The sequence below is a fragment of the Balaenoptera acutorostrata genome, chromosome 5 (genome assembly GCF_949987535.1).
Source record: "Balaenoptera acutorostrata chromosome 5, mBalAcu1.1, whole genome shotgun sequence".
Classification (NCBI taxonomy): Eukaryota; Metazoa; Chordata; class Mammalia; order Artiodactyla; family Balaenopteridae; genus Balaenoptera; species Balaenoptera acutorostrata.
The window spans coordinates 43,166,091-43,182,899 of NC_080068.1; the positions used below are offsets into that span (position 1 = coordinate 43,166,091).

The 16,809-nt window shown below is 43.0% G+C and overlaps 1 protein-coding gene across 3 annotated transcripts in view; it reads left to right on the forward strand.

Annotated features, from left to right (window-relative positions):
• The first annotated feature begins 4,001 nt into the window (after positions 1-4,001).
• Positions 4,002-16,809, forward strand: part of GPAT3 (glycerol-3-phosphate acyltransferase 3) — a 65,450-nt gene continuing 52,642 nt past the window's right edge. The window contains exons 1-3 of one of the 3 annotated variants that reach the window (XM_007167925.3): positions 4,002-4,140; positions 4,727-5,013; positions 12,600-12,666. In XM_007167925.3, the coding sequence (XP_007167987.1) occupies positions 4,873-5,013; positions 12,600-12,666 (208 nt within the window). In that variant the 5' untranslated portion in view covers positions 4,002-4,140; positions 4,727-4,872. Of the gene's footprint in view, positions 4,141-4,333; positions 4,505-4,726; positions 5,014-12,599; positions 12,667-16,809 lie in introns of those variants that run through there. The other 2 variants (XM_007167924.3, XM_007167923.3) reach the window with 2 other exon arrangements.

Here is a 16,809-nt window from a genome sequence, read left to right on the forward strand (position 1 = left end):
TTATTTAGTTAGTTTTATTCATGAAGTAACTAACAATGTTGTGTTAGTTTCAGGTGTAGAGCAAAGTGATTCGGTAATATATATATATTTTTTCATATTCTATTTTCATATTCTTTTCTGTTATAGGTTATTACAAGACATTGAATATAGTTCCCTGTGGTATACAGTGGGTCCTTGTTGTTTATCTATTTTATATACAGTAGTGTGTATCTGTTAATCCCAAACTCCTAATATATCCCTCCTCCCACCTTTCCCCTTTGGTAACCGTATGTTTGTTTTTCCCATGGCCTTTTGTCATCAGTTAAATATAAAACTCCCCTCTTGTCTGAACTCTAAGGGCTTGCTACTCAAGGTGTGTCTGTACATCAACAACATCAGCATCACCTGGGAGCTCCTAGAAATGCAGATTCTCAGGCCCCATCCCAGCCCTAGGAAGAATCTTCAATCCCAGGAGTCCCAGGGATTCCCACCCACTTTAAAGTTTGAGAAGCTCTGGACTACCTGCTAATCCCTCTTCTTCATTCTCCTATACAACTTCATTTGGCCTCAGATGTTGACAAGGGGTCATGCATGGACTTGACAGTTTTATCAAAAGTCTAATATTTTAAGACTGGAAGGGATCTTAGAAATTATGTAAGAATAAGGGAACCATGTGAGTTTTCACTCAAACCAGGATATTTTTGAGAGTGAAAGGAAACATCATTAAAAATATATGCCAGGGACTTCTCTGGTGGCTCAGTGGTTAAGAATCCACCTGCTAATGCAGGAGACATGGGTTCAATCCCTGGTCCTGGAAGATCCCACATGCCATGGAGCATCTAAGCCCGGGCACCACAACTACTGAGCCTGTGCCCTAGAGCCCATGAGCCACAACTACTGAGCCTGTGTGCCACAACTACCGAAGCCCGTGCGCCTAGAGCCCATGCTCCGCAACAAGAGAAGCCACTGCAATGAGAAGCCTGCACACCGCAACAAAGAGTAGCCCTCATTCACTGTAACTAGAGAAAAACCCATGCACAGCAACAAAGACCCAATGCAGCCAAATATATATATATATATATATATATATATATATATATATACCAGGACAACAGGTGAAAAACAGGATTGTCTCGAACAACCTCATTATTGAGTACTATCAGCTAAAGCTTAAATGTATAATCTCAAGTCCCAATAACAACCTCTCCAGGTAGGTGTTATTATCCCCAGGTTACAGATATGGTAAGAGTAGGGGGTTGAACTGTAGCCTCCCAAAAGATATGCCCAAATCCTAACCTGAGAATGTGACCTCATTTGGAAAAGAAAGTTCTTTGCAGATTAAGTATAATTAAGTGAAGAATCTCAAGATGAAATCGCCCTGCATTAGAATGGGCCCTAAATCCAGGGTGACAAGTGTCTTCATAAGAGGTAAGAAGAAAAGGCCATGTGAAGACTGAGGCAGGGAGCATGCTGCCACAAGCCAAGCAACACGGGTAGCTACCCAAGAAGCTGTAAGAAGCAAGGACAGATTCGCCCCTAGAACCTTTGGAGGGAGCTTGGCCCTGTAGGCACCTCCATTTCAGACTTCTGGCTTCTAGAACTGAGAGAATCAATTTGTGTTGTTTAAAGTCACTAAGTTTGTGGTAATTTGTTATGGCAGCCCTAGGAAACTAATACAGTGAAGGGAGTTGTAAGTGCAGGAAGGGAGGGGGGATCCTTCCTAGGTTTAAATGAAAGAGCCTTAAGGTGTGCAAGGAAAGGGGAGAGGTGAGGTGAGTGAAAGGGAGCCTGGGGACCACCCACCATTACTTCTTCCCTCTCCCTCCCTCATCATTGCAAAGATGAACCTATCTTGGCTCTCCTGTGTTTTAGGTGAGATAAAGATGGAGAGCTTGGGCTTCTCTGGTGGCGCAGTGGTTGAGGGTCCGCCCGCCAATGCGGGGGACACGGGTTCGAGCCCTGGTCCGGGAAGATCCCACATGCCAAGGAGCAACTAGGCCTGTGGGCCACGGCTGTTGAGCCTGTGCTCTAGAGTCTGAAAGCCGCAACTACTGAAGCCCACACGCCGCAATTACTGAGGCCCAAGTGGCTGGAGCCCGTGCTCTGCGGCGGGGGAGGCCACCACAGTGAGAGGCCTGCACACGGCAATGAGGAGTGGCCCCTGCTCCCCGCAACTAGAGAAAGCCCATGTGCAACAACGAAGACCCAACGCAGCCAAAAAAAAAAAAAAAAAAAAAGCTGGAGAGCTTCTACACTTGCACCAAGCTGCCTTCGATGTCTGCACAGAGCTTTGTCCTTAACAGAGCAGTTTCAAACTCATAATCACATTTGACCCTAAAAAGAATCCATTTTACTGATGAGAAAGCTGAAGCACAGAAGACTAAATGAATTGTTCAGATTTACAAGTGTCTGTGTCAGTCTGGAGTCAGTCTAAGACTTCAGACTCCAAGTTATTACCATTCCACCATTCCGTTATGGGACAATAATTCTTTTTTTAAACATTTTTATTCATTTATTTGTTTTTTGGCTACATTGGGTCTTCGTTTCTGGCGTGGCCCTCCTCTAGTTGCAGTGAGCAGAGGCTACTCTTTGTTGCGGTGTGTGGGTTTCTCATTGCAGTGGCTTCTCTTGTTGCGGAGCACAGGCTCTAGGCATGCGGGCTTCAGTAGTTGTGGCGGGCTCTAGAGTGCAGGCTCAGTAGTTGTGGCTCACGGGCTTAGTTGCTCCACAGCATGTGGGATCTTCCCGGACCAGGGCTCGAACCCGTGTCCCCTATATTGGCAGGCGGATTCTTAACCAGTGTGCCACCAGGGAAGTCCCTTCTGGGACAATAATTCTTACATAAAGAATAAACCAAAACCAAAACCAAAGAAGCAAACCTAGTTCATGAAATTTGGTCGTGAGCAACAAATCACTGGAGATTGTGGGCACTCGGCTCCTCTGGATGGGCAGAAAAAGGCCATCCTTAAACGAAATTACCTGCACTGAGACTTGTTGGGTAAACTTTGGTACAATCATTCAGCATTCCTTAGTCATCTTCCTTTGAGGAAATGAAAGGAGGGTAAGAGCTTTGCCTGAATGTATGGTGTTAAATGAGTCAATATAATCTTTGAGGTTTTGTGCTAAATATGTGTTTGTTTCCAGCAAAGACTTTAGACGAATTTTGGCATGTGTGGTTTTTTGTTGTTGCTGTTTGTTTTCGTAAAATGGCAGACTATAAAGAGGTTTAATTTTGAGAAGCCAAGCGCCTGAAACTTCTTTATTCTTAACTTGGTTTTTAGGACCGAGTTACAGTTTTTTTCCCTTCCTAGTGGGGGAAGGAGTTGTGATACCTGCCTGGCAGGAGGTGCAGAAGCCAAACATTTACATTCTTTGCAGGGGGCTTCTCCTCTCTTCCTCTCTCCATTTCCTCCACACCCTGGGCCGAGGCAGCCTCTTTCGCAGTATTTGTTGTCAACAATCTTTGAATTCAGTTTGCTTGCCGTCCCAGTTTTTCTAGCTTGAAATTACACCCGAAAGAGACCTGTACGAGATTTTGGTCCCATTCAGTGACGATCTGGAAACGCTGGGAGCCTGATTTTCTTGTCTACTACAGTCTCAACATCCCTTCTCATGCTTACTCTTACAAACAGATCAGGTTTCTAAGAGGCATGAACCGCAGTGAAGTAAATACCGTACAAGCTTTTTGCCCTTTACTGTTCTAAGAAGGGCTAGCGAGGCAGCGATGCGGGCACTGAATTCCCTGGAAGCGCGCGTCAGCTGGATGCAGCTTGCGGGGGCCTGGCGTTTTTCTGGGGCTTCTGTGAGAATAGTGTTGGGTGAAAGGTAGGGGAAGCTGTGGCTGGAATCTTGCCCCAGGAAGAGAGCGACCCTCGGCGGAAGGATTTCTGTGCCAAGGCAACGGCGTCTGAGCTGGGAAGGCGACTCGTGGAGAGAGCTTTCCACTTTCAGGAAGAGCAAGATCTCGCCCGGCAGCTCCGTAGAGTAGGGAGGGGAAGGAGGGAGAAGGAGGAGTGGGAGACCTGGAAGCGGAGGAAGCCGCAGCTCAGCAGCGCCGTGGGCATTTCCCTCTCCTTGACAGCCCTGCCGAGAGGTCGTTTTATACACACACAAGCAGGACCTTCTCAAGCGTTCCGGACACGTCAGTAGTTCATTCTGGGGGTGAGAAAATGCTAACGTGCTGCAGATGAAAACTCTGTTCCCTAAAGGACCTCCGCTGAGAGTGCTGGCGAGGCGGGGCGCGGGGAAGACTGGAGGCCGCCCGGGAGGCTGCGGCGCTTTCCGTGCAGATCCCTACTAGAAGCTTCCCGTTGGGTGGCGGAGGAGGTGGGGCGAGGGCAGGGTGCAGAAATTGGGCGCTGGGCGTCCGAGCCAGCCCACCAGCAGCGCAGTCCTGGACCAGGCGTCAGTTCCGCCAGCGGCTCGTGTGCGGTGCACTGCGCCGCAGGGATCCTCGTTCCGGGAGGGCCTCCGTGAGTCAACGCTGAGTTGCCCCAATCACCACCCAACTGAAATCAGACACAGGGTGGGACACGTTCCCCGCTGCGCTCGCGTGTCTCCACGCTCACCCCCAGCCCTGGTCGCCTGGCCGGCGCTACCAGGTCTGCGCAAGCGGCAGCAGCTTCGGCGGGGGCCTGGGCCTCCAGCCGAGAAAGAGTTAACCGGCCGCGGCGAGGTGGAGCCCGAAGAGGAAGGAAATCTCTGTCCTTCTGAAAGTTTTTCCCGTCCTCTCTTGTTTTCCCTGCAGAGGTGAGTGCCAGGCGGCGGCGGCGCTGACTCCCGGGAGCTGGGCTCCGCACCTCTGCTCCCGGAGCTGCCAACCGACTACCTGGGGACAGGGACAGCTGTCGCGCTCGGACCTCCTCCGTGGACCCCTTCTGGGCGCGCCGAGCCATGGATGGCGCGGAGCTGGCCGGGAAGATCGTTTACACCTGGCTGACTCTGGTGCTCGGCTTCATACTCCTGCCTTCGGCCTTTGGGGTGTCTTTGGGCATCTCCGAGCTCTACATGAAGATCCTGGTGAAAACTTTAGAGGTGAGTGCATGGGGGCATGCCGCGCCCCCTCCTCCGAGGGCTTTAGGGAGATCCTGGGGCGATGCGAAACGAGGGTAGAGCTGAAAGCCAAGTAGACGCGAGGGGACCAGTGAGGAAAGTCAGTGGTCCGGAGGGGTGTGCGTTTTAGTTTATCCGCGGCTGCATCCCTCCTCTCCCGCAGAGCTGGAGGGATTCGGGCTAAAACCACTGGACCACCCTGTTGTTGCTGTGGTTGAAGGCAGAACTACCTCCACCCCCTGCTGTTGTTATGATTTTTACTGATCAGAATATCAATGCAACCGCCTTTTCTATCACCGAATTTCTTTATATCCTTTCTGCGGGGCAGTTGTCACCTCAGTGTCCTTAGTTTTTACAGCCCCAGGTTTCAGAGGTCCTTTCGTGGACTAAGGCATCCTGTCCAGAAAGGCATCATGTTCTAGTGTATGCTCAATATAAGAAACCAATTGCTGGATGGTAGAAAGAAATCTGATTATATTTTAACAGAGTCATGGAAATTTAATCTAACCAACGGCACTTGAAATGTCATTGAAAATCTATATTCGTTGACCTCAACTCTAAGTGGGCCTGATGGGGAACAACTACAGCTTACCCTTAATACAGGGCTTTATTAAATCACAGAGGGTTCCCTGTTGATCCTCTCATCAGATGCTCCCCAAAGCCTTGGAAGGTGGGGAGAGCAAGTGTTATTCCCCCTTTTACAGGTAAGGAAACTGAGACTCCGAGAAGTTCAGTGGTTTGCTTGAATTAAGTGGTGGAGGCAGGAGTCTTAACTGAGGAGAGGGCCTGTAGCTATTGGTTAATAATGCAGACTTTGGGTGCAGATTTGCTTTGATTTGGTACCAAAATCCCAGCTCTGCTTCTCAGTATATGACCATAGGGAAGTCACCTACTTCTTGTACTTCATTTGCCTCATCTATAAAATAGGAGTAACAATAACAACTATTTCCATAGGGTTGTTTAAGTGAGTTAAAATATGTCAAGCATCCTAGAATGGTATCTGTAAGTGTTTGCTGCTATTAAAAGAATAATATTATTCTTATTATTAAAGTAATAATATTATTACTTAGATTCTAGCATCCTTGTTTCTGTAGCTACTAAAGTACCTTCTACACAGGTTCGCATTTTTCTGCCCTTATTCTATGTCTGCCCCCAGGCGTGGCTTTATTTGCTTTTCTCCCTCAGGCAGGAGGGTGGCTCCCAGATATATATCTCTAATCTTTTATCTCTTACCTGGAGATTACCAGCAGATCTCCCACCAGCTAATCTCCTGCAAATCTATTCTACCTGCTCATCTCCTGTTTTACCCCACATTTTTGTTGTACTTCTCTTTGTGGCTATTTTTCTGTCTAGTCTTTGAAGTTATATTTGATTCTTCATCCTCAGCCCTCGTGTTTTAAAAGTTCTGTTGTTTCTACTTGGGAGATATTTCACAGTCTTGAACTTATCTTGTTGATGTCACACTCTGAACTTGGTCACACTCTACTGTGAATTTCTTAGCTGCCTCTTACTGTTAGATCTTCAGAATACTCTCCCCGTAGCAGTTGATCCTCTTCAGCTGGTGTTCACTCTTTCTCAGAACTGAAATGATTGAACTGTTCTCCCATATAGCAATGTCTTTTGGATTTGATACCCCAAGTGAGGATAGAGTAAAGTAAGTTGCACACCCTGTCTTCCAGGTGCTGACTCCTACATGCTTGCTTGAGTAAGTCAGGATACAGCTAAAGAGGTGTCAAGGAGAGAGGCCTGCTAGTTGCTGTTAGCCTGGCAAATAACGATTATACTTTGAAGGGATATCTCCAGTCCAGGGTCTGGCTTCAGTGTGGCAGGGCCTCAAGTTTTAATTTTTGTCCATCTAGACTTGAAGAGACTTAGAGATGCACTCCTTGTTAATCAAACTCTCAAGAATGCTAGTTTTCTAATTATAGTGGGAGATACACCACCTAGCTTGGAAACCAGGTAGATGGCAGCATAAGTAACCATCCTCTTTGCTCAGACCAGAGTTATTAGGTCAGAGAGATGGTTGGCATATATGGAATTAGAATGGGAATTCATTTTGTGAGCCAACTCTGACTTGGTGGTAACTGCCTGGAGCTCCTGTGTTTGGGAGCAGCTGGGCTCCTCAGGAAAGAGCTATGATTCCATAGCGATATCTGCTTTAGGCACAAGAGAGGGAGATGGCAACCCAGGGTTTTTCATCCTCTAACCAGAACAGCGTTAGATGTTTCAGAGACATTAGGCAGAGGTTGGTACAGTGGATTGCTTTTTTTTGCCAACTATGGGGATAATTCTCTTAAAAATTGTGCTGGTTGTTTAATATTAGAACATCTTTAGATCTGGAAACATACCCTGCCTTTTTGTAGAGTCCATTCAAGGCCCAGCCCTTCTGTTACTCATTATTCTTTAGTATGTTCTCAACTGATTTGCTTCTTTCTTTCTTTTGCATTCCAGTCCCAAGAATATTCTTTGGGCTCTTTGATTGGAATTAGCTATTTCACAGGTTTCCTTGGTTACAATTTACACACCATTTTAAAAGGTCATTTAGTTTGGTACATGAGGTGTTTACTTTGATAAGTTTTCTTGACAATGGGTAGCTTTTTTGTGACCATAAACTCAAATTCTGGAATTGCAATGTGTGTGGGGTACCTTCAGAATAGCTGACTGTGGTAATTGCTAATTGTCAAGTAACTCAGCCAGCTATATGCTCTTCTTGGGCCCCTTCTTAGCTCATCAGTTCAGGTAATAATTATTTATTGAGTACCTACTGAATGCTGCCTTCTGCATTGCTGAATATCTCTAGATGTGTTCATAAGTCCCTGATATGGCAAGCTGCTTGAGGATAAGGCTCGAATTCTTAGCCTAGAGTAAGTGTAGTGATTCTCTAAACCAGTGATTTTCAAGGGGTATATAACAATTTCTTAGGAGTATATATGCCAATATGGTAGCAGTATATTGGGGAAAATTGTTTTAGGAATACAAACCATGAAAAGTAAAACTTTTGGCTGAGAGGATTTGTAGAGGGTAGTCCATCTGCATGGTGGGGTGTATATATCTGAATTTCTGGGAGAGTGTGTGTGAATTTTTTATGTTTATCAAACAGGAGCATGGATTAAAGGTTGAAATATGCTGTTCTCAACCCTGCAAGGTTAATGATGCTTCCTATTCATTGACCTAAGGATTGCTATTCATTGGCCTAAGGTTCATGGTTAGAGGGAAATAAAGAATGGGAAGAGAATATAGGATTGATGGAGAAGAAGAAGGCAGGGGAATGATATGTAAATTATCTAATCTAACCAGATAATACAAACAATAGACAGAGAAGATAAATGTTAATGGACTGATTTTTCCCTCAACTTTGGAGGAATAAGTTGGATGCATGAACAACTTACTCCAAATTTCTGGCATTGCAACCTTGGGCAGATCACTCAACATCTTCACCTTAGTTTCTACATGTGTATGTAGGAATATGCCTCACAGAGTTATTGCACAGATTAAATGAGGAGAGGTGAATAAAAGCACTTGATACATAGTAGGTGCTCAAATCTTAGTGGAGTTTGAACTGGAACACTCTTTGGTTGTGTTTTTTTGGGGTTTTTTTGCTCCTATGTGGCTAAGATTTAACCTACCTTCAGATGGGTCAGCACACATACATACTCAGAACAGCCTACTCCTGCCTTTTATTTTAGTTATTATTCTTTCCCTTAGCATTTCCTCCATCCACCAATTAGTTTTCCGTCATTTTAAAAAGGCAGGTCAATAATTTTCAGATGATAAACACCTCTTATTGTAACACTCAGGTATTATCCCTGGTGTTGGAAATATAATAAATCTGCTAGAAGGCCATGACTGTTTATGACAGAAAGTAATAATAAAGAAAAGCTACCAAAGCAATATGCTTTTCAGATAACTTAATTCTACAGCACCTCTCTGGGTTAGGGTCTGTTATTATTCCCATTGATAGACTGGAGAATGGAGGTTCAGAGAGGTGATTTGTCTGGACAGTGGCACACAGCTGTCAGTGGTAGAATCAGGATTTTAATCTGAATCTAGAGCCTGAGTTCTACTCTGCTAAGATGACAGACTCTGCTGAGAGACTTTTATTTTGCTACAGATCATGGCCAGCTATTATTTGAGTAAGCCTAATATTTTGAATTTTTATATAATTTTTACATTTTTCCTTTTTTCTTTCCCTCTATTTAGTCAATTCTTAAATGTCTTTTTAGTGTGAAAACTGAAAGTTGAATTGTCTAGGTGACAGTGTCACGTTTCTGCAAGCTTTTGGCCTAAGCTTTAAAAATTATACTTAACCCTTTATTTTGGTGACTTGTAGACAGCTACTTATTTTCTTCCAAGAGGATTTTGAAATTAAGTGGGGGTGAAAACCTGATTGAAAGTTGTCACCCTTCTTGGTAGGGGTAGTGAGATGGGGAGTGGTAGCCGGGATTGTTCGAAGCTGCTGTCTTCAGGGCCCTTTGCAGACAGAGCTGCATCTTTCCTGGTGCCTTGAGGTAGATGTGTCCTGAGATACCTCAAGAGATTTAGAACCTCTAAAGAGATATTCTTCCTCTGTATTTGGGCTTACCTGAGCAGCTAGAGAAGCTGGCGTGGTGAAAGAGAAATAGCTATTTATTGGGAGATGCACTGATGGTCTGGAAAAACACCTGATCATTTTGGCACCTATATAGATGTAGGGAGAGAGGAGAAAGCCAACGTTTTTCTACCTTGTGGCTGATTGTGTGATGGTCATTGGATAGATTATCTCCTTTAATCTTTACAACAACCCTTGGTATTGTTCAGAGATGATAAAACTTAGACCCCAGGAGGTTAAAGTCTTGTCTGAGATGATTACAGCAAGGAAGTGACAGAACTGCAGTTCACGTGTACTTCTGTCTGTCCAGCTGCAGAGCATAGGCACTTGGTCATTTTTCACTGGAGAGTTAGCCCGAAGAAGAAAACCATTTTCCAGTACAAATTGCCTTTGGCATTAAGTGACTTCTCCTGCAACCTTAAAACTTGCTAGTCGTGAACATTGTAACTGCATCTTGGAGGATCGACCTCAGAGTTAGCGTTTCAGGAGAAACTTCTGATGATGGCACAGGGAGCTCTTTGGAGCACATCATGTTATTGGAGAAATGCCCCCATATTAGTTTGCTGCCATAACAAAGTCCCATAGGCTGGGTGGCTTAAACCGTGGAAATTAATTTTGTCACAGTGTTGGAGGATAGAAGTCCAAAACTAAGGTGTCAGCAGCTTTGGTTTCTTCTGAGGGCTCTCTCCTTAGCTTTAGATGGTGCTGTCTTGCTGTGACCTCGCATGGTCTGTCTTCCCTGTACATGCCCCTGGTTCTCTTCCTCTTGTTATAAGGACACCAGTCATACCGGATTAGGACCTCACCTTAAGGGCCTCATTCTAACTTAGTCACCTCTTTAAAGGCCCAGTTTCCAAATATAGTCACATTTTGAGGCACTGGGTGTTAGGGCTTCAACACATGAATTTTTGGGGCGCTTTGTGTGGGACACAATTCAGCCCATAATAGCCACAGAATACCAATGTTTTCCATCTTATAAGCATGGACTAATTGTCCTGGTCTAAGGTAATTACCATTTATATAAAATATAAAATCACATGCCCACAATGAAAAAAGTGAGCTCCAGGATAAGGATGATTGATTGTTTACAAAATTTTATTTTAATCATGTCTTAGGTCTCCTTACAACTGATAATAGGTAACAAGGCTTTAAAGTGAAAAACTGTGGAAATAAACCTTTACCTCTATTGAGAAGAGATGGGAGGTAAAGTCCGGAGTTAGAGAATTTCTGCCTAGATCAGCAAGGAAGAGAAAAGGACGCAACCAGATTAAGACTCCGAGCCTATTATCATTTGTGACTTGCCACTTGAAGCTGGGAAGATTAGGCCTCTATTCATAGGCTGTTTTCTAAGCACCCATGGCATGTTCCTACTTTGCTCTTTGGGATGTTGTGCAGGGGTCCTGATGTAGTCAGATCATGCTTTGCTCCTTGACCTTCGTGTACATGTTTTAGGTTATTTATTTTCTACTACTTATTTTCTTACTTATTTGAGAAAAAATGTTTACCTCTCTGCTTGAGCCCTTCAAGCCCAGCAACAACTGAGGTTTTTGCCTTGACATATTTAATAAATTCTGTCTTTTTGCCCCTTCAAGAGTGCCTAAGTCGTAATTATAATTATTATAGTGCCTTTTACCTCTTGTTTTGCTCTTCTCCCACCTCCCCAAATCAAGTCAATTTGGACATTGTTAGCTTCTAGAATTGTAGTCATCTAGATAATATATATATATTTTAAAAATTAAGTTATTTATTTATTATTTTTGGCTGCGTTGGGTCTTTGTTGCTGTGCGTGGGCTTTCTCTAGTTGAGGCGAGTGGGGGTTACTCTTCGTTGCGGTGTGCAGGCTTCTCATTGCAGTGGCTTCTCTTGTTGCGGAGTACAGGCTGTAGGTGTATGGGCTTCAGTAGTTGCAGCACGTGGGCTCAGTAGTTGTGGCTCGTGGGCTCTAGAGCACAGGTTCAGTAGTTGTGGTGCTCGGGCTTAGTTGCTCTGCGGCATGTGGGATCTTCCTGGACCAGGGCTCGAACCCGTGTCCCCTGCATTGGCAGGCGGATTCTCAACTGCGCCACCAGGGAAGCCCCCAGATGTCTTTTTAACTTTTTGTTTGTTTGTTTTTAAAACTTTTATTGGAGTATGGTTGATTTACAATATTGTGTTAGTTTCTGCTGTACAGCAAAGTGAATCAGTAATATATATATATATATATATATATATATATATATATATCCACTCTCATTTAGATTCTTTTCCCACATAGGCCATTACAGAGTGTTGAGTAGAGTTCCCTGTACTATACGTAGGTCCTTATTAGTTATCTATTTTATATATAGTAGTGTATATATGTCAATCCCAATCTCCTGGCAGATGTCTTTTTAGTTAGTGATTTCATGGATTCCTTTCCAGCTTTCCAAGTCTCACACTGCTCCTTTTGAAAGCTTTTGTCTGATACAGGCAATTAGGCATCTTTGAGTGTGTCTCATCCTTGAATGCCTAATTTCTTATGAAAATAATACTCTTTGTGCCCTGTGTGTATGTCTTTACATGTGTTAATCTCATTTAATCTTCATAGCAACCCTATGGAATAGGAACTATTATCCTCATTTTACAGATGAGGAAACTGAGGCTGAGAGGGATTAAGGAATTTTAAACCCAGATAGACTTGATGCCATAGTCTGTGCTCTTGCCCTTCATGCTTTCTGACCTTTCTAAGGAGTAATTTATTGGGGTACCAGGTGTGTGTGAGGGTTTTTTAATAGAGTAAACATGATCTTTTTCTCCTTTTATTTGGGCATTACCAGTAACTAATATAAGAGTATACCTGGGATTTGGAATACTATTACATCAGAGATTCAGTGGGGTATCTCTTCAATTCACATAGCACCAGGGCTTAATGATTAATTTCATGTCTATATAAACATGGTTTAAATATCTTGCATTGTGTCTGTGGCACAGTTTACATTAATACTTGTTGTTTTTTGAACAGTGGGCCACGTTACGAATTGAAAAAGGAGTCTCAAAGGAATCAGTTCTTAAAAACTCAGCTTCTGTTGGTAAGTCTTCCTTTTCATTTTAATGGTTAAAGTATCCAAATTGGGTAGATGTATCTATCCAATTTGAACTTCAAATATGCATAGTATAGTACATTTTATGGGCCTTGGATTGTTCATAATTCTGTCCTTTATACAAAATAGCAGCCTTCTGAGTTTTGGATGAGTTTTTACTGTAAAGATGTAATATGTGCTGGTTCATCTATGTGTTCTTATAGGGTATTTCTAAAGGTATGCATTTAAAGGTGGTTGCCCATGGTAGTTAATGGTCTTAAGAAAAAAAAGGCTAATCGGACTACCTGGGGTTAAGTTAAACCTATGTTTGAGGTTTTGTTAACACCTTATTCTAACTTGTGGTTCTCAAAGTATGTTCCTCAAAATATTCTTTCCTGCTAAAAACTAATTAGTAATGCATGAAATAAAAAAATAACTCCCTTGTGCAATAAGCTTGGGAATCACCACATGCTACACATTCCTCTTGGAGACTAATAATGTATAGTAACAAAGTCTCAGAAAAGTCCTGTAGTAAAGAAACTCACTTAATTTTTGTTAGAAGTGAGTTAACAAATCAACCGAGCTAAGCCGTCCCTGCTTCTATATGTGTGCTTTGCCTTTGTCCCAATAAACCCTTTCACTTGGGTTAAGAATTTTAAGAATTTTTAAGACACTGGGTTCAAAGGGGAGTAGAATTCTATGGAAGTGATGGCTGTGAAATTAAGGAGAAATAAACCCTTGATTTAATTAAAAGATTAAGGCTTTATGTGTTTTTCAAAAATAATATAGAAACAATTTTGCGCCCATCTGATTTAGGGTTAAAGATGGTCAAAATGTCAAACACTTCACTAGAAGGAATTTATCTTCTGAAGGCTTGTCTAAGAGGAATTGTAGAAATTATATGCTATAGTGCATTTAGGAAATAAAGAATCTGAGTGAAAACATCTGTGCATTTTTGTGTAATTAGATTGTTATGTTCAAATGATTAAAGCAACTAGTAGAGCTTCATGGTGTCTACTTAAACACCAAAGGGTTAGCACCAATAACATGTTAACCAAGATTGGATATTTCTGGCTCTACTTGGTCCTCTTCTTATTGACCTGAGAGAGACCTTCTCTCAGGTGTAGCAGATTTACTAACTTTTTTTTCTGGGTTCTTTTTAAATGTGTGCCCTTGTGATTTAAGGAGAGAACAAACTTTATTGCTGATTTTTTGTTGTACTTGGTGAGACTTTGGGCTGTCATTGTTCTTAGATGAAATTCTATGGGACCCTACAGGTTGGGGTGCTGGTGGCGCATGTCTTGGGCCATGAATTTAAAAGGGCACAAAGTGTTTCAATTTGGTAGGTTAAGAGGATTAAAAAACCACTAGCTGAGGGTGTTTGTAGCGTTGTTTTAGTTTTTTCAGCCTAATTGGAGTGAATATTTCCACTTGTTGGATTTTTTTTTTTTTTTTATCATGCATCTGTCTTTTCTATTTTTGGTCTTTGCCTTTTTCTTGGTACCTCCAAGAAAGAGTGGAAGTGAGCAGGAGGAGAAAATGTATATAATAATTGGTTTAGAGTATGGCTAATGCCTACAAAATTTATCATATTTCATTCAGAGTGGCTGCTCTTCCTTTTAGCCTGTGCAGTTGGGAATTGACTATTGCAGTTACTGAGCATTTGCTACCTGTGAGGTTGACAAGATGATTAAGACATGGCTCCTGTGGGGAGACAGGCATCTGATAGGCCACTGTGATAAATGCTAAAATAGCGGCATAAGCAAAGGATGAGGTGAGATCTCACTTAGGCTCTGCTATGTGCTGCTTTCATCTGTATTAATACCACAACTGTACATGGTATGCACCTCTACTCCCATCCTGACTTACGTCCTGCTTGAGTCGCCCTGTGGCAGGGTGTGTGCCCTGTTGAGAGTCAGTCTCAGCTGACTCTAAACACCTGTACATTCTGGTGTTTAGAGTCAGCCGAGAGGTAGTGTCACAGTCCTCGGCAGAGGCAGAGGGTGATGAAACCCTGAGCACCTGTGTGCCTGGCTGGTGCGGTCGCCTACCCTCTGAGCATCGTGTCTCGGTACCGCAGCCAACCGAGCACAAGTCAGTGTTGAGCCGGCCAAAGTTTAGGCAAGGGTCACTGGCAGGCCACGGGTCCCAGGGGTGTGGGTGCAATTTTGAGATGTCTGAATGATATAGTGCTGATGATAGGTTTAGGGAATTGAGAGGGAGAGATGAGCTTAACAGGGACAAGAGTTATGTTTATTTTCTGCACCAGAAAATTCCTTCTGCCGCTCTTTTACTTGGTGAAGCACATTTCTGGAAACAGTTTTCAAATCTCCCTCTCCAGTTAAACCCCTCTTGTGTTGTACTTCTTCTGTGCTTTTATTGAATAAGCCAACTGAAAGCTGAACCTCGGGAATTATTATCTTTGTGCTTAAATACTTCTTTGCTGTCCTTGGCGGTACTCTACCGTGTCTTCTGTTAAAACACTGTCCAGCTCATTGAGCTTCGGATATGATCATGAATAAAAGCTCTTTAAGAAGCTCTATCATTGTACCTTCCTCTTCTGGGTTTAAGGACTTTTCCTCATTGTTAATACAGCGGTGAATATAAATTTTCTCCTCCCTTCAAGTAACTGTGTTATAGGTAAGCATTCAACTTCAGTGGAGAATACAGAGTTACCCTATACCCTAGTTTTTGTTCCCTGAGAGCTGATGTGCTAGAAGGTAAAACAAGAAGAGAGAGGGGTATTGGGTCTTTTGCTTTGCATCAGCTGTACTTTTACCACTCTAGCCATAGAACAAATGCGTCTTCTCAGACCCTGGCTTGTGGTCTGATGGAGATTTTAGCAGCTTTCATTTTACTCTGCTGTAACTAGTGCAAGGGACCGTTTGACTCTGAGATATTTCTGGCTAAGGAGCCACCAGTCTCGCTCTTTGGGTACCTGATTTCCAGAACTTATGCTGTCAGACTTGAATGAGTCAATCATTTTAATTGTGACTGAAATGAATGTAATTAATTATGTCATTTTCATGACTCAGGATTAATTCCACTGTAATTGCATTATGATGCTAGGACATCATAGTGATTAGCGACTAAATATCGACAGGCAGTAGTTAAGGCCTGCAGGTGCCCTTGCCTGGGGAGTGAGTCCTAAACAATACAAATAAGTAGAGGCTGTGGCTCACTCCTTCCGGTGTTTTTCCCTGGGGTGTGTTGCTGGCTTGACTCGGCATTGTTGGCAGTAGGAAATGCACTTGCCTCCTCAGGTCCTCCACGTTGCCCTGTTCCAGCAAGGATTTGGGGTCACGTGGCCCACCGTTAATTAAGCCCCTGGGCTGAGTTTCTCTTCTGCCCAGTATCTCTTGCCCTCAGCCCCCTCCACCTCTTCCTCCCCTCAAACACACACAAAGGACAAAATGCTACGGTGAAGCCTTTGATGTTGTACCTGTCCAGAGAGAATTCAGGCTGCCTAACGTTTCCCTCTACTTTTACATTTGGGATTCTTTTGTGAGAATGGACTAACCACGTTGATGCCAATACAATATTGGTTACATCAACATTAATCAGATTTCTGAACTTCCCAGAAAATGTGGGATAATACGTTGTAACAGAAATTTGAGGAGTGTCATGTTCTGTACTCATTTTGTCTTGGGCGGGCCGTTTTTGATAGTCTGTTTAAATCAGCTAAGTTGATTTTGTACTATTGTCTTGGTGTAAGTTCTCTGAATATAAATCAGTGTCTGCTGTCCTCAAGGATATGGACTATAATGCATTTAATGGGGTTATCTTGCTCATAAAATCCTAGAATGCGTCTAACTACTTGCAGAGGGAAAAATAATCCAGTTATGGGATATGGAAGGATTATAGGTTGAGATTTTCTTTATCACAGCCAAATGTCTACCTGCTTTTATTAGTCTATCTCTGTTGGTAAATCTTGTACCTGATGGTGGCAATGATGATGATGACGATTTTCAAACATAAGCAAAAGTAGAAAAACAGTATAATGAGACCCATATAGCCAACTTGTTTTTGTTTTTTGTTTGTTTAATTGAAGTACAGTTGATTTACAGTATTGCATTAATTTCAGGTGTATAGCAAAGTGATTTGGTTATACATGTATATATGTATATATCTCTATCCTTTTTTACTTTGATT